At 45.4% G+C, this 22,930-nt stretch overlaps 1 protein-coding gene across 15 annotated transcripts in view; it reads right to left on the bottom strand.

The window, feature by feature from the left end:
- Window positions 1-382: 382 nt before the first annotated feature.
- The window catches only part of LOC104552909 (glutathione S-transferase), a 37,544-nt gene continuing 14,996 nt past the window's right edge, over window positions 383-22,930 (bottom strand). For 2 of the 15 annotated variants that reach the window (XM_061989680.1, XM_061989681.1), the window contains exons 4-12: window positions 20,898-21,030; window positions 20,413-20,554; window positions 19,298-19,429; window positions 5,419-5,532; window positions 4,500-4,551; window positions 2,343-2,475; window positions 1,513-1,654; window positions 1,085-1,216; window positions 383-757 (exon numbers count right to left, since the gene is read on the bottom strand). In XM_061989680.1, coding sequence (XP_061845664.1) covers window positions 638-757; window positions 1,085-1,216; window positions 1,513-1,654; window positions 2,343-2,475; window positions 4,500-4,551; window positions 5,419-5,532; window positions 19,298-19,429; window positions 20,413-20,554; window positions 20,898-21,030 — 1,100 coding nt within the window. In that variant the 3' untranslated portion in view covers window positions 383-637. The other 13 variants (XM_061989685.1, XM_061989688.1, XM_061989686.1 and 10 more) reach the window with 13 other exon arrangements.

Here is a 22,930-nt window from a genome sequence, read left to right as displayed (position 1 = left end):
ATACCAAGCGCATCCCTTCCTCAGACTGGGATCTCCTCTTTACGCTTGGAGACAAGCGCTCATTTCTCGGCTGAGTCTGCAAAGTGCTTGAAGCTGTTACCGTAGAGCTTTTGTTACAAGAAATACTGGGGAAGCCACAGTAACAAGACAATGAGTGTCTGGTTTCAAAAGAGAGGGGCAGTAGGACCTCTGGTCCCAGCATGCTCCAAGTTAAGTTCAGAGGAAAGCTGAACCCAAACCTGTCATCTCCATCAAACTAAAACCTGCAGGATGCCCAGGGTTTGGGCTGAGGTGTCTTCCAGCAACTCTCGGGAAAGCCAGCAAGAGAGAAATAGAGAGCCCTGACATATACAAGCAGCACCAAGAAGTCACTGCAAACTGGTTTTGAGTGCCAATAGCAAGACTTTATTTCAGGTGTTCTCATCCTGTGTTGTCCACAGTGGGCCCTAATTCAGTAAACACCGTCATTTGCTGGGATGCTCATGTTAATTTATCTCTAAAGTGTTTGCACTGGTTAAAACAAGTCCTGTTGCTGAGAAAAGAGAGATCAAAAACCTTCTTGCTCTTTCCATTCATTTCCCTTTGACACTATCAGCAAAAGCAAAGAAATGGAGTTTCTGGGGGTCGTGGTTGCTTCTCAGGAGAAAATTTTCATCACTGCATCAATATTTTTCTCTGCTATTGGTTGTTTCCTCTGGCTGCCAGGCTGCAGGAATTTCTTTATTGTGGGGATATTACTTATTCTTGCTTTAAAACTCTACAAAACAAAACCAAAACAGCACTGTGCTTAAGAACCGTAGTCACTTTCAGACATTTAGATGTCACCCGTGCTCTAAAAGAAGTTTATGGATCGATCCTGCAGCAGAATCTATACGATTCATCCTGTTATACTTTTGTGGCTACAGTGACAGAGGGTGGCAATAACCATCAGTATCTGAGGCCAGCTAAAAGTACTCAGGATATTGGATTTTGCTGTTGTCTTTCACTTCTTTTCTCACCCCCCAATTCTGCCACATTTCTCAGCCCGTTTAAACCAGTGCTCCTGCTTTGATTCCTTGTCCATTAAAACTGTCCATTCCATTACCTGCAGCAGAGGAAATTTGGCAAGTACATCAGGCTTCCCCTCTTCTACCATTAAAATGGCTTCAAGTAACTGCACGTCTGCCCTGCTCAGCTGGTTGCCAACAAGGAAGTCTTGTCCATGGTCTTTCAGAACCTAAAAAACAGGGAACCAGAAGCAGATGGGATGTTTCATTCTCTGTGTGTCTTACGTCTTCAAAGCAAGGGCTTGGAATTACTCCCATAGGAAGGAAATGCACTAAGGAGATCTGTAGTACAAGGGAATGATCCATCCACGCTGTCCACTCACCCCAGCCCTGCCAAGACCATCGTGTTTATATTGAAGTGCTACTTTTGCTTCTCTCTTGTCCTCAATAAAAATTGTTTGTGTAGACCCAGGATGGAGTTTCAGGAAAGCAATGTTCATTGAGCTACTGCATCTTTGCCACGTACCTTCTCAAAGACTGGGAAGTATCTGTTTGTGGCCTTGTCCACAATATTAGCAAACTGTTCTTTCTTTTTATCTCCTGAGAGGATCTCATGCATCATGAATAACTCATTCAAATCTATTATTGCTTCCACGTACATATCAATTCTGAAAGGAACAGATCCAGTTGGTCAAGTCAAGCACAGTAGGCCTAAACAGCACAACAGTTACCAGCGTAACAACGTGGAGATGTTAGGAACTCTGCTGCTTCTACCCAGCATGTTTATCATCCAAACTTGTGTTAAAAATCTAATCAAATGTGCCAAGTTAAACAGTGGGTCTTTACAATTCCTAACAAATATCTTGACCTGTGTTTATCACTGCTAATTAACTTGATGCATTTATAAATACTTCAGGTCAACCCATATGCCCTGGGAGCCCTGTCCTTTAATATCCACTTACTCATTCTACTCCCTGGTTACTAGAGAGAAGGTTTTCTCTTTGCCTTAGAGGCACTTCCCCGAATGTGATGCAGCGAAAGTGCCTGCTGCTGACAGCTGCAGGAGAAAATGAAAAGCAGCAGCAGCAGCAGTGAGAGGGTCAGCCCTGACCCTGCACTCCTGACTGCTTTGCTCTGATGACTGCATTGAGCTCTGATCCTCACAAAGCCCCTTGCACCACACTGCCTGTCTAACTGCCCAGGTGTTACTCTTGTAGACATCACCCACAGCCACACCCAGTGGAAAAACCTGCTGCATCACCCTCAGACTAACTGTGCGCCAGGGCATTCTCCTGTTGCACAGAGGTGGTATGAACAAACAAAGGCTAACAAAGAAAGGTGGCACTGTTACAGTACAGGGCTCTTTCCTTCAGGTCCTTCCCATAGAGGTTGTACTTCGCTGCTATGTAGTTGAGGATAGCTCTGGTCTGCACCATCTTCATCCCATCAATCTCCACCATGGGCACTTGCTGGAACATCAGGGTTCCACCTGGGGAAAAGGGGACAAACAAGCAGACATTTTGTCTCTGGATGAGAACCGTTAGTGGGTGTCTGGTGAAGTAACTATGTGTCTTATTTGCTCTTTAGAATCACAGAATCATTTAGATTGCAAAAGATCATCGAGTCCAGACACAAACAGAACACTGCCAAGTCCACCACTGAATCATGTCCCTAAGCATCACCTCTACCGGTCTTTTAAATGCTTCCAGGGATGGTGACTCAACCGCTTCCCTGGGCAACCCATTCCAACACTTAGCAACCCTTTCAGTGGCAGTCTTCCTCATGCTCACGACAAGGCAGAGGAAATGCTCACCATGAAACCAAGAACCATTGAAGAACCAGCGGCATGTCAACAACGTTATCAGAGCAAGCATCTTCTTGACATATCTTCAGATCTGAGGGAGCACCCAAATGCAGAACTTATCACAGTCCTACAATGAAGCAGACAAGTCTTGCACTGCGTGGCCCTGGCTCACATCATTTTCACAGAGGTTAAATACAAAAGGCCTGAAGGATCTGACCCTGCCAGTTTCTGTCATGCTTTGGCAAGTAGTGTGCAAATCTGGACTGTTTAAGGGTTTGTCAGCATAGACTGTGAATACAAACGCATGCAATATCTTTGTGACTGCTGTACCGACTTTATATGATGGCAACATCTGCACAGGTGTGAACAATGGCCGGGTTTCATGACATTCCTGCAAGAGCCAGTTATCGCTTGGTGTAAGACTCAAGCTGTGTACATCACTTAGTAGGCTGCAGCAGCCTTGTTCTGGCAAGGAAGGAGTCAAAATACCTCAAGGAACCGATCAGAGAAGTGAGTCACAGTATGATCTTATTAACATTTACAAATAGCTAAAGGGTGGGTGTCAGGAGGTTGGGACATCCCTTTTGTCTATAGTAGCCAGCAACAGGACAAGGGGTAATGGGATGAAGATGGAACACAAAAAGTTCCACTTCAATATAAGAAAAAACTATTTCACTGTTCAGGTGACAGAGCACTGGCACAGGCTGCCCAGAGGAGTTGTGGAGTCTCCTTCCTTGGAGGTGTTCAAGACCCACCTGGACATGTTCCTATGCGACCTGATCTAGGAGGACCCGCTTCTGCAGCAGGGGTTGGACTAGATGATCTCTAAAGGTCTCTTCCAACTCCTACCATTCTATGATTCTATCAGTCATATTTTTGACTCAACCGATCAGCTACACCTGCCCTTGTATCCACTGTAAAGGCAATCATGCAGAGAAACTGTCTGCTAATAAGGGCACATTTTCATTTATGCTCCTGCCTCCAAATACTTTTTGACAGCTGGCAGGTGGCAGGGGCTTCTGCCCCATCATCGCTCCTAAGGGAGAGCGGGATGGTGAATGCTAGCCCTAGGTCAGACTTCTTTGAAAGGCCAAGTGAACTGAAAGAGCACAGAGATGCCACTTGGTTTGGAGGAAATGTGACCATCACATTCATCAAGATGGAAGCTGAAGTCAGCAAGGTGAGCGGTTGCCTTGAGAAACGGGAACGCAGCCGAGGTACAGGTTAAACTCGGAAATCTGGGACTCTGCTTTCATACAGATTATAAACCAACCACTTTGCAGGCCACCTAAAAGGCTAATGAATTTCAAGATGGTCTACCATTCTATGCTTCTATGATGACCAAAAAACAGCATTGTTGTAGGAAAGGCTTTTTTATTGTGGGAGTGACCAAACGCAGGCCTGGGTTGTCCAGAGAGACTGGGGAGTCTCCATCCTTGAAGACACTGACCTGAGCAACTGGCTCTAGGTGGCTTGCCTGAGCAGGAGAGGTGGAGGAGACCATCTGGAGAGGTCCCTTCTGACCTCAGCCCTTCTGTGATCCAGTGAAGACCGATGCAACGGGGTGAATGATGTGATCTACCACACTGCAGTGTGCAGCCGTTATACCTCATGTACAATCCAGTCTAGACTTTAGGAGACGGAAGACTTCTGAGGTGTTCTCAGACAAATGATTATCATCTAATTATTAAAAAATGAGAGAAACTTACTCTTCCGCAACTTCATCAGATCATCCTTTGTTTGCAGCAAGCGTTCTTCAAACTGCAGGAAGTGCAGGAGAAAAGTTGTGTTGTCACTGCATGTTTTAGCTTCTGCTTTGCATGAGACAATGAGCGCAAAGAGTTGTGTTTTGGGCAACTGCGTTTTTTACAAAGGCTATCAGATTTGGAAGCAGTATCTTTAAAACTGTATTTTGCCTCAGTCACATCCTCTCCCTTTCCCTCCCACACGTGATTCATGTTGTTGTACAGGTAACGTTTTGGCTAAAGATGAGTGGACCAAGGGGCACAAACACCTGTCTGCTGAGCAAATGGTGACCATGCCACTCCCGTGGTCAGTGCTGGCAAGAGACGGTGCAGGGAGAGAGGAGGACGGCTAAATTCACACTGCAGCAGCACAACTGTGGTGTAGCTCCTTTGCTGTAAGCTGGCAAAAGGAAGGACGAAAAGAAGAGATCGTGTGCCCCGTGCAGCTTTCTGGCACTTTGCCCATCACCATTACAAACACTCACGGCTCTTGAAACACTCAGATCCCCACACTCCCTCTCTGGTTTAGCATCAGAAGCCATTAGAGGTAAATTCACCTGCTCTGTATTTCAGAACATGCAGTACCTTCAGGGGTAAGCTGTATTGCAGTAGGCATAATAGGTTTTTTTCTATTTTCAACATTGGGATTTAACTAAAGGCCTTCAGAATGGAAAGTGCTCAACCCCCATGGTCAGAAGATGCCAAGTTCTGCTGCTGTGGTGTTAAATTCGTTGTTTCACTAGAGTAAGCTACTGGCCATTGTTGGCTTGGTCACCAATGCACTGAAAGAAGAACTTCAAACTCCTAGACAGTCACAATTCTTACAAGGAACAATACAAACACATATTTGCCATACGCTCTTAGTATAAAAAACCAGGCAAACCTCAACTCCCACTGCTGCTAGTAGCCAGCGTATTGATTCCATTCGGCCTCGTGCATCGCAGTAGTGCAGGATGGGCTTCCCAGACATGTTTCCACGTGCCCGAGTTCCTGCTATCTGTAATACAGAAAGAATTTATGCAAAATGAAGATTCAGAATGCTGCTGGTGAGTCTCCAACTGGTTCTAAAGTAGTCTGGTTTGAAACCAAGGACTTGCAGTCTAAGACTATCATCAAATTGGTAAAGAAAGTAGATGACCAGATAGAGAGACTGCACTGTATCATTTCACCTTAAGATGTCATTTCTATGTGCAGAAAAGTTTACTTAACAGGACTAGTTTAGTTAAACAGAACTCTATATGGAGTGCAACTGGCCCATGTCTGAGAACAAAACCCATTTGTATGCCAAAGTGTTCTTTTCTGACCAAAAATTAGAGTGTGCTAGATACACTGCTCAGTTTATTTTTACATTAACAGAGGATTCAGTTTAGCATTTCATCAGGTACACGTTATGAACTCAGCAACTGCTGTGCTTTCTCCAGCAGCTATTATACTCCTTTAAAGCAACAGGGAGGACTTTTTTCTCGACTGAAAGCGTTTGACCTCATTTACAACACTCCACACTCCTCTCCTTTCTTTACGCAAGCGCCTGATGATAAGGGGTTTAGTTTTGCCTCTGGTAGCATTAGATTTGTCTTTACCACAGGCAAAGTGCAATACCTGCTTGGTCCAGTTCCAGCTCTGCTGGAATTTAAAGCAACAACAGTTTCTGCACAGCCTACCATCCACTGCATTCAGAACCAGGGCATGCACAACAGCAGCAGACACAGAGATGGTGCCTGGTTTAGATGAGCCTGACAGTTATTGACATTGTGTCAACAACGGAGCTGAAGCACCAACAGCAGCAAGGAGGAAGCTTAATAGAAAGAAAGGATTGTGAGGAAACATTCCACACTTCTGAGGTCTGTGTTTCTTTTTCTTAAATCTGTGCACCTAGAAGCAGATGATTAGGAATTTAACTTACTTTAGGCTTAGTTTCAAGTACACTCATTCCCTAGGCATGTCCAAAATCCCAAAAGCTTACCTTGTACACAGAGTAGCTCACTCCCACCTCTCAGCACCTTTGCTGTGAGATATTAAGGTCTCTTGCCCCTCCTACAAAGAGATCTGCAAACACCAATGGGAAACTCCTATTGCTTATACAAACAAAGAAAAAAAAACCAACCCAAACCAATTAGGTGTGTTTAGTCACCTACAGAAAATAAACTGCTGGCTAGTGATGACTGTGTACACAGATGAGTTTCAAGAGAACTCAGGATCAATGCAAATACCTTTGCCAGCAGAAAATTGCAGGCTTTTTCTTCTCATCATTTAGCAGCCTGCTAGTTAAAAAGAATCTGATGTCTGAAAAGCTCACACAGTTTAAAAAAATGCTGTGGCAGCAATCCACATTTTATTTTCATATTTTATGGTCTTTGGACTCTGTTAGTAGATTGACATAAGTCACATCAGCTACTTCAGCCTGAATCCTTCATAAGCCTCCTTCCCTTCCTTACTGATGGAGATATTCTTTCAGGACATTTGGTTCTGATGACATTAATTCTTGGACATAGAAGGTGTTTTTCTCTTTCTGCCAAAAAAGTTTCTTTGAATCTGACCTGGGGAAAACTCTCAGCAAAGACAATTGTAGGAGACAGTGAATGAAGAGTGGCATCAGAAGACACGCTGCCCTCTGTGCTCCTGGTGGCTTTCTCCTGATAACTCAGTTGACTTTAGCAGTCCATAGAGCATAAACTGCCTTGCACCATCCTGCCTGTGTGATCAGATGGGTTAATGCTGTTGCAGAGTAACCCGCAGGCAAGGTCACTGTGCTGTACCAAAATCTGCTGAATCACTCTGAGGCAACTTACTCCGAGGGACGTTGAAACTTGAGCTGCAAAGAAGAGTTCCTCTCCAGGCTCCCTGTTGATCTCTCCAGAACCAGACACAACCTCCCCCCGCCCCCCCGGCGCGGGTCCCTGCTGCGGGGAACGAGCGGCCACTGACGCCCCGACAAACGCTCTGGGGCTGCGCGGCGGGGCCCTGCCGCCCCTTGCTGAGGCGAAAGCCGCTACCACGGCGCTGGCCGCTCGCCCTCCCGCCTGGGCGCGGCGGCTGCGGGCCGCTCCTGCCCTGCCCGGGAGGGGAGGAGAAGGGGAGAGGGAAGGGAAAGGAGAGGGTCGCCCGCCCTGCGCAGCTGCCCGCGGCGGGAATCGCGCTCCCGCGGCTCCGCCGGTGCTGGGCGGCAGCAGTGGGGGGCACAGGGCCCCGCGGCCTCGGCGCGGAGCTCCGCCCGGGGACCACCTTCCCGGCAAAAGCCGCACCTTCTCCCGAGCCGGGACCGGCCGACGTCTGCCCTCCCCACCTCCCATCCCCGCGGGGCCGCCGAACGCCGCGACGGCCGCCGGCCCTACCGACTGCACCCTGCGCACGGGCCGCGGCGCCGACAACTCCCGTGGCCCCCGCCCTGTGGCGCACGCTCCTCGCCGCTGCGGCGTTGAGGCTGCCGGCCCCGGCCGCGCCGGACGGCCTGCCCCCTGCCCGCCCACCCTCGGGTCTCACTAGCACCTGATACCAAACGCATCCCTTCCTCAGACTGGGATTTCCTCTTTACGCTTGGAGACAAGCGCTCATTTCTCGGCTGAGTCTGCAAAGTGCTTGAAGCTGTTACCGTAGAGCTTTTGTTACAAGAAATACTGGGGAAGCCACAGTAACAAGACTATGAGTGTCTGGTTTCAAAAGAGAGGGGCAGTAGGACCTCTGGTCCCAGCATGCTCCAAGTTAAGTTCAGAGGAAAGCTGAACCCAAACCTGTCATCTCCATCAAACTAAAACCTGCAGGATGCCCAGGGTCTGGGCTGAGGTGTCTTCCAGCAACTCTCGGGAAAGCCAGCAAGAGAGAAACTGTTTCTAAAGCACCATCCAAAGTTGTCTGGATTGAAACCAATGACTTGCAGTCTAAGACTATCATCAAATTGGTAAAGAAAGCAGATGATTAGGAATTTAACTTAGTTTAGGCTTAGTTTCAAGTACACTCATTCCCTAGTCGTGTCCAAAATCCCAAAACCTTACCTTGTACACAGAGTAGCTCACTCCCACCTCTCAGCACCTTTGCTGTGAGATATTAAGGTCTCTTACCCTCCTACAAAGAGATCTGCAAAAACTTCTCCACCAATGGGAAACTCCCATTGCTCACACAAATTAAAAAACAAAACCCAATTGATTTGGTCTGTTTAGTCACCTACAGAAAATAAACTGCTGGCTAGTGATGACTGTGTACACAGATAAGTTTCAAGAGAACTCAGGATCATTGCAAATACCTTTGCCAGCAGAAAATTGCAGCCTTTCTCTTCTCATTCATTAGCAACCTGCTAGTTAAAAAGAATCTGATGTCTGAAAAGCTCACACAGTTTAAAAAAATGCTGTGGCAGCAATCCACATTTTATTTTCATATTTTATGGTCTTTGGACTCTGTTAGTAGATTGACACTTGACATAAGTCACATCAGCTACTTCAGCCTGAATCCTTCATAAGCCTCCTTCCCTTCCTTACTGATGGAGATATTCTTTCAGGACATTTGGTTCTGATGACATTAATTCTTGGACATAGAAGGTGTTTTTCTCTTTCTGCCAAAAAAGTTTCTTTGAATCTGACCTGGGGAAAACTCTCAGCAAAGACAATTGTAGGAGACAGTGAATGAAGAGTGGCATCAGAAGACACGCTGCCCTCTGTGCTCCTGGCTGCTTTCTCCTGATAACTCAGTTTGTTTTAGCAGTCCATAGAGCATAAACTGCCTTGCACCATCCTGCCTGTGTAATCAAACTGGTCAATGCTGTTGCAGAGTAACCTGCAGGCAAGGTCACTGTTCTGTATCAAAATCTACTGAATCACCCCGAACATGGCTGGGACAATGTTCTTGTATTATACAGGGAGATTGTATGAACTGCATTCTGTGAAACACAAAATGAGAACTGGGGGTTCCTCCTTCAGGTCCTTCCTGTAGATGGACTTTGACACTACACATGCAGCTGGGAATGATCTTCATCCCATCACTCTCCAGCACCGGTGCCTGTTACACCACTGTGGTCCGTGCCTGACAACAAAATCTCTATTCAGAGCTACAGCCACAGAAAGCCATCAAAAAGGTCCTCACTGCAACAGCTTGTCTTTTCGGAAGTGTCTCGTCCCCAGATGGAACACTCTAACCTGTACGGCACGTGAGTAGAGCCAGGCTTCACTGAAGGTGCCTCCTCACTGCCTGCACAGCCTGTGGCCTCTGCCTTCTGATTCGGGCTCTTTTCTGCCTTACTTCCTGCTGTCCCCTTCTGCCATTCTGGGAGGTTCTTGTCTCCAGCCTCTGACAGCCTGTGGCAGAGCTCAGGCGCCTACACAGAGGTGTATGTGCTGCTGGGTATGCTCCAGGGCAGCTGCCGGCCCTTGCTGACCCTGACTGTGTGGTGTGTGCCCTGCCAGCATGGCCAGCCCTGCAGCGGTACTACACACAGCCCCAGGCCTCGGGCCAGGGCCAGCAGAAGCCCACTCTTGGTGGTATTGTAGAGCCACAAGCTGCGCACCTTCTGGTTTCTGATGATGAAACAGAATGCTGCCTAAGAATGTTCTAATTGCTTGCTTCAGAGATGACTGCTTTCCCCTCTGGCTTTCTGGCTGTGCTGACTTTTGCTGACAGCATAGGTTTTTCTAAATATCAAACCATGCTGCTGGAAATGGTGTTTCCAGCATTGTTGGATAGACACTATTTATGATCCAAAATCCAGGATACTGCAGAGGATTGAAGCTTTCCCTGCACAGACATGAGCACCAAGGTGTGCCTGGTAGTGTTTCACAAAAGCAGACTCACTCTTGCATAGTGTGACTGGATTATTCATTACTTGGTTTGGCCAAAATAAACTCTAGGAGAGTCTAGCTGTCTCTAGATGTCTCTAGCTGTCTCTAGCTGTCTCTTCTCTAATTTTCTTCCCCTATTCTTCTCTCTAGTTCTCCTCTGCCCTGGTGTTCTCATCTGGAGTCCTGTGTCCAGTTCTGGGCTCCCCAGCTCAAGAGGCACAGGGAACTTCTGGAGAGAGTCCAGCGCAGGGCCATCAAGACAATCAGAGGGATCTTCCTTATGAGGAAAGGCTGTGGTAACTGAGGAGTGAATCTCATTAACACTTGTAAGTAGTTAAAAGGAATCCCTCACCATATACCGAGTTACAGATGATATCCAGTCACTCAAAAGAATGCTGCTTCAACTTGAGGCAGTTACAAGTTCCGAAGAAGCCAGTTCTTTCATCTTTCCCTTATGGGTAGGGGAAAGAAGTACAAGTCTTCAGAGGGCAATTTATGCCAATGCTGACATTTCTTACCCTATCTGTGATTTCCATCATAATTTTGGGCAAGTTCTCTTCAACACAGTTACAAGCTTAAGTGAAAAATACCATACAGTCTTTCTCCTAACTTAAGTGGACTTTCAGGAAGGTCACTTCGCTGAGCTTGTAAAGCACTTAGGAAAATCCCACAGTGTGGAGAAAAAATGAGGGAGCATGGACATGGATCCCAGGGTATAATGCTAGGCCTGTTGGGGCAAGGCAGCCTGAGCTCTAGTTATATGAATTTAATGCACAATCAAGACCAGAGTCAGAGCCATGGTTAAAGCAGTAGCTGCCGTGTAGACAGCAGGCCGCTTTCTTTTTCTTCAAGGTCGGGCTGTTTTCAGCTAACGAGCTAACAGCTCAAGGTGGAAAATAACTTCAGAGAAAAATAAGATGGGAAAATGTGAGGGAGCTTGCTTATCGCAGAAACCGCAAGTAGGATGAACAAGAAAATGTAATCTGTTAGCTGCTGTTGCTGAGCTAGCTTTGAAGCTGCAGTGTATATAAGTTAGAGCCTGCTCTCAATAAAGAGAAGATTTCTGCTGTCACTCACATTGAGTAGGACTGATTTCTTCCCACCCAGCTGAGAATCGGACCCTGGGTTGATCGCCGCATGAAGTAGGCTTAGAGCTGGTTTTTCAGGCTTCGAGCCTGGGTTTCAGACTTCGAGTCTGGTTTTATTTTTCAGGCTTCGAGCCTGGTTTCAGGCTTTGAGCCTGGTTTTCAGACTTCGAGTCTGGTTCATTTTTCAGGCTTCAAGCCTGATTTTCAGACTTCGAGTCTGGTTTTTAGTCCAAGAGCCGAAAACTTCACGGCAGCACAGAAGTGTCAGTTGTATCCTGCATGCCTGAGGGCTCTTGATCTCTGAAAAACGTCTAGGATTGGCCATTCAGGAGTTAAATCTGGAGGAAATGTCAATGATGTCCTAATCACTCAGAGTGAATATTCACCTCAGCTGTTGCCCACCAGCTTCTTTCCATCAACCTCTTCCTTTAAAACAAGAAAGTATAAATATTTTATTTTGTAAAACTGTGATTGTTTCAGACATGACACTGATTTCTTGGCAAAGTATTCACAAATGTTTTGTCATCAGACTTTTTAAATTTTCCCTCCTATATAAACATATCTAGAACCATGGTAATTGGGAGCCAATATTTAAAATGTACGTGCAAGGGAAACTAGTGCCCACACAAACTGTTCTGTCTTAGTGCATTAGCAGAGAGGGAGCAGAAAAAGCTCAGTACACTTGAAAAGTGTCGCTGACACTAATCAGTTTATGGACTGGGAAAAAAAAGAATCACAAACTAAATTCAGGTACAAGCCTTTGAGTGATAAACAAGTCAGTGACTTTAACAACAAGCCCATAATCTGCTGCAAGCTCTTGAACTTTCTTCCTAACTAGATGTGGGCCCCAAAGCTGATCCCCTCAGGACTCTCTTCCTCCAACACAGCTCGAATAGGGTGGCTCAAGAAGAGTGCCCCTACAGCACTGGCTTTTGACTGCACCGAGCTGAGCTGAGTCTTGAGCCTGTCTCAGGGCTGGAATTGCTCAACAGCGTGCGGTTTCCACTGGGACTCCGACCAAGCTTGGATTAAAGAAGTGCTCCTTCCACCATCCAAGCTGAGACGAGAGTATGAACGAGCTGAGAGCAACTTACTCTGAGGGACTTTGAAACTTGAGCTGCAAACAGCAGCTCCAGGCTCCCTGCTGATCCCTCCAGAGCCAGACACAACCTTTCCCTTGCAGGGAACAAGTGGCCACTGACGCCCCAACAAACGCTCTGGGGCTGCGCGGCGGGGCCCTGACGCTCCTTGCTGAGGCGAAAGCCGCTGCCACGGCACTGGCCGCTCACCCTCCTGCTTGGGCTCATCATCTCACCTAACTTTGTAGACACCTATATCTAGTCTAGTTCTCCACTCTAGTTCTGTTTCCCCTCTGTCCTAGTGAGGCCTCATCTGGAGTCCTGTGTCCAGTTCTGGGCTCCTCAGCTCAAGAGGGACAGGGAAGTGCTGGAGAGAGTCCAGTGCAGGGCCACCAAGATGATCAGGGGACTGGAATGTCTGTCTTATGAGGAAAAGGTGTGGGAACTGGGGCTGGCCAGCCTGGAGAAGAGGAGACTGAGAGTCTCATTAACACTTAAAAGTAATTAAAAGGAATCCCTCACCACACCCTTGAGCTACAGCTGATGCACAGTCTACAACTGAGGCAGGTACAAGTTCCAATGACGCCAGTCCCTTCAACCTTCCCTTAGGAGTAGGTATCTGGGGTAAAATTCTCTAGGATGTTCTCCTGGTCTGGTATGGACTTGAAGGGCAATTGTATTAGCCAAAACACAAAAGACTTTCACTTTTAGGCAGCTATCCCCGCTCCATCGGTTATTCAATTGATAGATGGCATCTATCAATTTTGCAAGTTGCAAATGAGGTTTTGTGAAATGCTTAAGGAATTCATTGATGTATTTGACAATGCTGTTAGCCTGAGGATAATAATGAGTGTGGAATACCCACCAAATTCCTTACTCTTTGTCTCATACTTGTACTCCTGTAGCTGTAAAGTGTGAGCCATTATCACTTTGAATTTCCTCCAGAAGGGAAAGTGTACTGAACTATCTTTTAAGACTTTCAACTATGTTTCCCCCAGTGGCTGATGTAAAACCAAAAACTAGTGTACTGGATCCCCTTCCATGTAAAAATGAAGCCTCCTCACCAGCAGCTTTAATATGGTCTTGAGTATCTGCTAGGAATGTCTTGAAGCAGTCAGGGAGACTGTGAATGAGAGAGGTTAATTGTGCCAAGTGAATAGGTGCCAGCATCAGAGGCTACCTTAACTCATTCCTCTCCTGCACAGCTTGTGTACAGGCAACTTTCTGAACTGCTGCAGCCATATCAGAGTAGCCTCAGGCTTTAATCTCTAGTGGTTCCCCTCTCTCCTGAGGATCAATACCACCAGCCCAAAATGCAACTTGGGCAGTTAGAGATCACCATCCATCCCAGTGGGTGATTCTGGATTCTGTAAAAATGTCTGCAAAAAGCACGTGCAAAATATATCTATGTGAATGACAGAGTGTGCAAAGTTATAGACAAGCCAGCCCGGCCATACAGGTTAAAGAGTAACTCTCCAGGGAGATTTCTAAGTTTCCCACAGAAGTGCTTAGTTTAAGTCTCACCGAAGACCTCCCAAATGGGGAGAAGAAAGGCTCAGACCATTGGCTGATCCCTGGAGTCAATTCCCCTTGACTTGTTCATGATGGTGTCTTCCCCAATATCCCTCCTTTCTCTAGCTGTTTTTATACCTCTTTTACCTTCAAGGTGGCATTTGAGTGACTTTAGCCATAAATACCTTTATTACAATTGGTGTGAAATTCTCTCGCCTCGCATTTAAAGGTAAAGCTTACAAACAATTCAGAGCGCAGACTCAAGGAGGACTGGTGGCCCCTTGGAGGTGGGGAGCCTTTGGGATGGAAGTGTGTTTTGGTATTTTGCCACACAAGGTGGCAGGATGTACCACAGCTCTGCGGCTACATGGGCATCTCCCGTATACCATTGCAGACAGTTAAGAAATGAGTTCAGGTACTTGTCATGTAAAATCCAGCCTTCCTTACACAGGGCTGAGCCCTTGTGTGGCCTGGGAAAGCTGAGGCAGGCCAGCACAGATCCTTCCTCCTCTTTCCTAGAGAAACATCTTCAGAGGAGAGCTTTCCAAGACCTTCTGTGACTCCTAGAAGGTTTGGTAGCCACCACCAAACAGGAATTACAGTCTTGTGGAGCAACATGGCACTACCAGCCACAATGGCTGACACAGTGCCCAGAGGCTCAGTATTTGGAGCAGGAATCCAGGGTGAAAGCAATGCAGGTCTATTTCTCCCTCCAGGCTGAGTTGACTCTGACATCAGACCTGGGTGTCTTTTGGACGGCACATTCTTCATTGCTTAAATTGGTCCAAAGTCACTTTACAAGAAACCTTAAATAGCTTTTTAGATTAGATATAACGATCACAGCTCATTAAATGATTACTGAACTTATCTGCACAAGGAGAGATTGATAAGAGAAATTTAGACTTTGTTACACCTTTAATGCACGTGAGCTGTCATAGCCATGAAACCTGTGCTGCTCTGTGACCCCACGCCAAGTGGGGCAAAGTGGCAGCTGCGGCTCAGTTTCCACCCTGCAGAGTTCTCCAAAGACAACCCCAAACAGGAAGCAGTGCCAGGGCACAGGCGCTGGAAGATGTCGTCTGCATTGGTCTGTGGCCACTGCTCTCTCCCAGATGGCTCCCACCCACAGTCAGTCCACACCAGGGCCCAGATGCAGCAGGCCTTTCGGATGTGGTGCCACAGTTTTGGGCAATAAGAGAGAGTTGAATAGTTTGTATGTGGATGTATACGTGTGTGGCTCTCGTCTCTCCATCCTTTGACAACATTCATCATGTGAAGAGGTGCACAAATTCCAATGCACCGGGAGCAGTGAACTCAAGAGGGAAGGCTGTGGAATCTGGGGCCTGGAGGAAACTGAGGGGTCCTCATTAATACTTACAAGCATTTTAAAGGTGTCTGTCAAGAGGATGGGGCAGCACTTTTTTCTGTAGTGTCCAGTGACAGGACAAGGGGTAATGGACAAAAGCTGAAACACAAGAAGTTCCACTTAAGGAAAAACTTCTTTACTGTTCAGGTGAGGGAGCCCTGGCACAGGCTGCCCAGGGAGGGTGTGGAGTCTCCTTCTCTGGAGATTTTCAAAACCTGCCTGGAAGTGTTCCTGTGAGATTTTATCTAAGTGGATCTGCTTGAGCAGGGGAGTTGGACTAGATGATCCCTAGAGGTCTCTTCCAATCCCTACCATTCTGTGATTATGTGATTCTGAAGGCACCTGGAAGAATCACATTTAAAAGGTAGAGGAAGAAAATAATGGAATATTGTAAGAGCTGGTTCCTAGGCAAGAGCTGGGAAATCAAGTCCAGCCTTTGTCCCAGCCCTATCAACCACTATTTCCCTAAGTGCAACATCTACTCATCTCTTAAACACCTCCAGAGATGGTGACTCCAGCACCTCCCTGGGCAGCCTGTTCTCGGCCTTGGCCTGACAACCCTTTCAGGAAAGAAATTCCACCTCATATCCAGCCTGAACCTTCCCTGGTACAACTTGAGGCCATTCCTCCTTGTTCTATTGAGAACAGGCCGACCCACATCTCACTACAACTTCCTTTCAAGTAGTTGTAGAGAGTGATAAGGTCTCCCCTGAGCCGCCTTTTCTCCAGACTAAACAGCCCCAGATCCCTCAGCTGTTCCTCATAGGAGACATGTCTCCACATTGAGGTGGTAGCCCAGCTCTGGAACCTCTCCAGCACCTCAATGTCCTTCTTGTAGAGAGGGGCCCAAAACTGGACACAATATTCAAGGTGCAGCCTCACTAAACCTGAGTACAGGGGAATGATCACCTCCCTGCTCCTGCTGACAACACTGTTCCTGATCCAGGCCAGGATGCCATTGTCCTTCTTGGCCACCTGAGCCCAAGGCTGGCTCCTGTTCAGCTGCTGTCAATCAGCATTACCAGGGAGCAGCCTGGCAGCTTCATCCACTCTTCCCCAAGCCTGTAGCACTGCTGGGGGTTGTTGTGGCCCAAGTGCAGGACCTGGCACTTGGTCTTATCGAAACTAATGGCACTGGCCTTGGCCCAGCCATCCAACCTATTTAGATCTCTCTGTAGATCAACACTTCCACCCAGCTTGGTGTCATCTGCAAACTTACTAAAGGTGCACTCCATCCCCTCATCCAGATCATTAATTAAGATGTTAAACAGGAGTGGCCCCAGCACTGAGCCCTGGGGAACACCACTCGTGACTGGCTATTTTCATGTTTTGCCAAGCATTTTATATCAATAAAGACATCTGCTGTCACATTGCCATAGTAATCAGACTGCTTTATTTCAGTTTTCTTTTATTGATTTTGCGTTTTTCACCATTAGCTGTAACTACAATGATACTAATTTGCTGCGCTTCCTACTTCCTTTGGTTTGGGGCTTGGGTTTGCTTTTTTCTCCCCAGTATTTTGGGTCTCACTGAAGGTAGCAAGGCATTCATTTCATAAAAATCTTCAACACAGTTTCTACATAATGTTTATCTGCCGGGGGTTTCCTTGGGCTGCCAGGCTGCAGGAACTTCTTAATTGTAGGCATATTACTCATTTTTGTTTTAAAAGCCTAAAAAAATAAAAGCAACAGAGTAAGAGAGAAATTCCAGCTACTCCAGTAGCTAACAGTGCTCCTTGCATAGAATGACTGCTTTCCCCTGCTGCTAGAAGAGATCCTAACATTCATTCAGGTCTTGTGCCATTTACAGTCTCCTTCTGTCCAACAGAAGGACCCAGCTGCTGCAAAAAGCCTGTTCTTACCAATGAAGGCAGCGCTGGATCGGACAACATCTAAATCTCTGCTGCCTGAAAGAAACTGAAGGCAAAACATTCACTATCTGCGAGCACAACGGGACAATTTTTGAGGTTATAAATACACTAACCTGGCTCATGACCTTTTTCTTTTTGTTGCTGGTTCTGATGGTGCAAACTATCACATGAGCAAACTGAGATATATGTTAACATGCTTTTCATTTTTACTACATCCTATAAGCATCTGAGCTCTGTTTGTATCTGCATGGCCACTCTTGTCCCTCTGTCCCAGCTTTTCCAGGATTGTAGAGGTGAAATAGCTGGAGGCATCCTTGGCACCAACTCACTTGTCCAGTAGATGCTTCTCATGCTGTGTTGTAGCCTACGGTGGCCAAAATATCTACACAGGGCTGGCAAATATATCACAGCCCCTTGAGGAGACCTGTTACCTTCTGGAGCAGTGGCTGGAGTTAGGGAAGGACTAGGACTAGGATTAGGGAAGAGCTGGGCATCTCAAGTGACAAGAGATGCCTGTGTTAAGGCTTCCAAGTCAAGGATCCTGAGACATCTCGTTGTACAGACAGAAAGGACTCACTGATGCAGATTGCAAGCAGCTAGAGACCCCCACAGTTAGCTGAGCAACCTTGGATACACAAGAACTTTTTCTAACAATGGGACCAAGGGAGAGGAGCTTCACAGAGTGACAGCTATTTCTTACTGGCAGGTATATGAACATAATTTCCTGTTCCTTATAGGCACTGGAAGGATAAGAGAGAAATACAAGGAGGAGCAAGAAAAGTAAAAACTCTTAAATAAGTAAATACCAGTTAATAAACTTTTCCCCTTCTGGCAGTGAAGCAATCTGTCCATAACTCAAGGCATGGCTTCAATAGAACTGTGCCCATGCCTAGAGGGTGTCTAGGTAACTTGCTAGAAGATGAGAACTAGAGGCAAGATTTACCTGAGGCTGCAAAATTGCATATGGGATAAAGCCTCACACACATTACTGCCCATTTTGTGGCTGAAGTACTTTGTTCTATTGCAGTAGATTTGGGCTTAAACTATCGGGGCTGAGATTTAAAAATTAAAAAGGGATTTTAAAAAATAATCAAAACTCCTTTCCTCATCAGTTCCAAGTAGAAAAGCTAGGATACTTTGATGCTGAACTGTTTCTTTTGTTAATGGGAATAAAGTGCACCCCTTGAACACGCACCTCCAATTAACAGTTGCTAAGTACAAAACAGCATGACTTGAAGCCTTGCATCCTCAGCTCGTTTTTAGTGCCTACATTGCTTTATTACCATGATTACAGGCATATGGGAGAATTACTGAACACTATCTGCTTTTTTCCAGTCACAGAATACTTGGGTCCACTGTGACTGCTGCAGGTCATGCCCCAGCATTGCCCATGTACTGCCCTCTGTAGCATTCTGCATGCCTGGAGGCTTCAGATTTCTGGTCAAGTCTCACAGTAAAGTATTTCACTTGTGCTTTGTTTCAGACTTTGTACTTGGCACAAAACCAGAGAATTCATCCTCAGTTGTGTAGAGTTGATTACTTGAAGAAAACTGACTTAATGCTAAGGCTTGAGTTTCTAATACTATAGAAGACATAAGTGGTTACTGAGATCCTAAAACTGTAATACTAGCCAGTACAACTAGTATAAGCTGTACCTTATTCTAGCATGTCAACCTGTAAAACAGACTTCATTTGCTATCTGTTATTAGATAGCATCTACTGTCAGGAATCAGGAAAATAATAACAGGGCAGCTTATATCGGTGATTCCCTTGGGATGACATTTGTTTCTGTTGAGGACGCATATACCAGTCAAAGAGGGACTTGCATATCTGAATGGGGTTAATCAGAAGCACAGTGTCTTACAACAAATCAACTAAATCAGTTCCCTCTTGTGCTTGATGTTAAAAAGCAAAAATAGGACAGTGACAGTTCCTGGAAGAGCCCACAGTCCTGATTTACATAGCTTGGAGAGACAGTCACTTCAGGATGTCTCTGAATAGCTCCATGCATAGCTCATCCTATCAGCAGCTTTGCAGATCTCCTGGATAGCTCCTGAACACAGGTGTGCTCAGTAACAAAGTTACCTGCAACTGAGGAAACCCCGAGAGAACATCAGGTATTTTCTCCTCCACTTCTAAAATGCCTTGCATTAGTTGAACATCTGCCCAGCTGAATTTGTCGCCCACAAGAAAGTCTTGGCCATGTTGTTTCAAAGCCTGTAGAATAGAAGAGAATGTAGGCTGCAGATGAGAATGGGACATTTGATGCCTGGCAGCTAAACCTCACAGCACAGCTGTAGAGCTGAATAGCAATTGTGTCTGAAATTGCAGGGTGGAGTTTTCAGCTGGAAGCTGTGAGCCTCAGCCACTTACTGTTGGGGAAAAGAAAAAAAAAAATATCTGAGCTCCTGTAGTACGCAGACTACAAACTTTGGTCACTCAGTAATGGTGACTGATGATAGGCACTGAGAACAGGGACAAAAAACATGTGCTTTAAGTAGACTATTAACAGTCCTAGAATTAGAAATAGGGATAATGGAGGAACTAAAAAACAACCTGGAGAATTTACAAGTTTACTATTTAGCTATTTAAAGTTATGTCCAATGCTGATACCAGGAAGCAAACTTAGGAATGCAAAATTACAATATCTGACCAAAGAAAATCCCTGCCTTTGGGAATAAGTTATCGCAGTCATGAGAATTTCTAGGGTCTTTAGCTTTTAGCAAAACTTGATTAGTGTTGCAAAAGTGAGAAGAGTTGACAGATGCCTGAGTCATATGGGTTTGGTTTGTTGTTTTCAAAAGTGAGATGTGACTATTCTTCTACCAAAGTACTGTGCTCCACCTGATTTCTTTGCAAGAGATTTTTGCATTCTTCAACAAAAATGTTCCCACTAAAGTTAAGTATAGCAGAGAGATGTGCTCTAAACAAATATAAGTGTGGAACTATCCTCTCAAGGGAAAAAGAAATCATATGTGCTTGCTTTTACTTCAGTGAAAATGTTTGGTCATAGCTGAGGACATACTGCTCTGTAGATGTTTAAATACCACAGCCAATTTTTTGTATTTACCCTTCTTTGAGAGAGCAAAGAAAGCTGAGGATCTGGGAGTGACCTGCACTACAAATATGTTCGTATTTTGGGGAAACATTTTGATAATTTTAACTACAAGTTTTATAGCCACATCCCCATCGTCACTTACCTTTTCAAAGACTGGGAAGTACCTCCTAGTTGCCTTCTCTTTCATTGATTCAAGATTTTTCTCCTTTTCTTCGGGTGGAGAGAAAGGAAACATCAAGACCATTTGCAGCAGATCAAATATTCCTTCCACATACATGTCAATCCTATTAGTGTTGGGAAGAGAGGATAAAAGAGCACAGAAGTTATTTCATCTGTTTTCCAATTAAATAAGGCAACTTATAGAAATTTTGTGTCATCACCATAGCACTTGTTTTCACAGCAAAAACTAAACCTAAATAGTTTTTAAAAGGACTATAAGCCTGTTTCTGTTCAGCAGCAGTTCAGAAGCAGGGGTTAAAATCTAAGCAAAGGCTGGAATCATTGCTTTTTATTGTGTTAGCCTTTCTCATGCCTTTCTACTGAATTTACAGGATCGAATTTGCTACGTGTAACGTGGTGCTATCAAACAACAGATTGCTCATTAAGTGAAAGGAGGTGTTACAGTACAGGGCTCTCTCCTTCAGGTCTTTCCCATAGAGATTGTATTTCCCTGCTATGTAGCTGAGGATGGCTCTGGTCTGCACCATCTTCATCCCATCGATCTCAACCAGGGGCACTTGCTGGAACAGCAGGGATCCACCTAGGGTGGAAAGATGAGGGAAAGCTTGTTAGTTTCTTGTAGGCTGCTAGCTTTACAGAGAGCAAGAGACTGAAAACATTTTTTTTTTTGCAAAGTAGGAGACCATTATGTCTTGCCCTAATTGTAAAACTCCATGCAGTAAACTAACATTGTGGGAAAGCTCAAATATTGACTTGGCTGCATTATACTTTTGTAGCCAGGTCATCAGAGTGCAGCAGGGCCTCTTGCTTCACAGAATTGCCAGAATTTCCCTGGCTGATGGGAGCTGGCACTGCCTGCTCCTCTGCACTTCTGAACCCTCCCTCACGCTGGCAGGAAAAGCCTGTACCAGCACTTCCAACCCAGGGATGGGAGGAGAGTAAAGAACTGTGTTAAATCTGAACTTAAACAAACAAATCAATTATGTTGAATGCAGGTCTGTTCCCTGCCAGGGTCACATACATGTGAGCAGGAAGAACAGGACAGGTAGTGCTGCAGCAAGACTGAGCTGCTAGGATAAAGGAAGAGGTCAGGCTTCTTTAAACGTGAAGCTACAGAGTGAAAGGCAGAGACTATGATGTTTAAACAAGTTTTACACAGTCACTCCACAAACAAAGAGTTTGAGAGTCCCTGTAAATTGTCATTACAGGCCTATCCTCTGTGTCATTACATAACAATTAAGATAAATCTTTGTATCTTTTGATTTCTTTTTCCCTTGAGGGGATAGATCCACATTTGTATTTGTTTAGAGCACATCTCTCTGCTCCACTTCAGTGGGAACATTTTTGTTAGAAGAATGATACATCTTTGCAGTCACATTTTCTCCTGGTGCTGGTAGGAGCATTTGTCTAAGACTTCAGTTGGACAACTCTGGGAGCTGACACAGAGATTCAGCATAGCAAAGTCAGTCTTTTCTAGACCAGTTTTCTGCTGGACTAATTCACTGTCTTTGGAGATACTCCTTCCTCCATTTGCACATTAAGGGCATCCGGAGAAAAATCCTTCCTTGTTAAAATCAGGGCAAAACTCCAAATCCAACTAGGCAGCTGCCACTTTGCATTGCTCAAAGTCATTAATTTGGTTTAATTGCTCAGTTTTAATCTGTTCAGTGCATGCTTCTTTCAGGCATAAGGATTTGTTTTAATGGGCACATCTGTTTATTTGCATGGCGCTGTGGAGGAAAAAAGCACTTTGCTAGACTGGAATTAATGAACATTCTTCACTCATTCTATTTTGTCAATTTACAGTTTAAATTCGAAGTGTAGTTCTCTCCACAACAACAAATACCGTATGTTTGTTGCTTGTAAATAAATATTCACAGAAAGATCCTGCCCCTGTCTTCATGTCTTTCCAGAACACACCTTTGCAGCTTAAGGGAGAAACAGAAGAAACACAGAAACTCAGTAGCAGAAACACAGTAGAATGGGAAAACAGAGAGCTCTGCAAGGATATTTTTAAGCAGAGAGATGTGAAGTGAAAACTAAACCCCGATTTTCTGGCCCTTGACAAAAAGCAATGCAGTGAATGTGAGTAAACTAAATGCATAGTTTGCTGCTTATCTACAGAAAAGAGGGATTTCTCCCTTATGACCACTGGCAGACTGCTTCTCCTCATTTTGCAGAGAAGAACAACTTGACATATGAATTATGCTGTCAGAAGGTATGTGGAGCACATCTTAAAAACCAATCACAAATGAAAACTGGCTTTCCTGGAGATTTTGATGCCATGCTGGCATTTAGATGTTTCTCTCATTGAGGTTCAGAGTCACACACATGCACATCTATACTAGTCAGCTCAACAACAGCTCAGGCCTGCTGATACAGATGGGTTTCATACATTCTATTCAGCTCACTTTGCCTACAGAGTGCAGTGGTGACATCTAAATGATATCTTGGAAGTGGCCCTTGCCCTGGAACAACTG

Source organism: Colius striatus, chromosome 2 (genome assembly GCF_028858725.1).
Source record: "Colius striatus isolate bColStr4 chromosome 2, bColStr4.1.hap1, whole genome shotgun sequence".
Lineage (NCBI taxonomy): Eukaryota > Metazoa > Chordata > Aves > Coliiformes > Coliidae > Colius > Colius striatus.
Note: the sequence above shows the minus strand (reverse complement) of the source record. Positions and strands in the feature narration are given on the sequence as shown.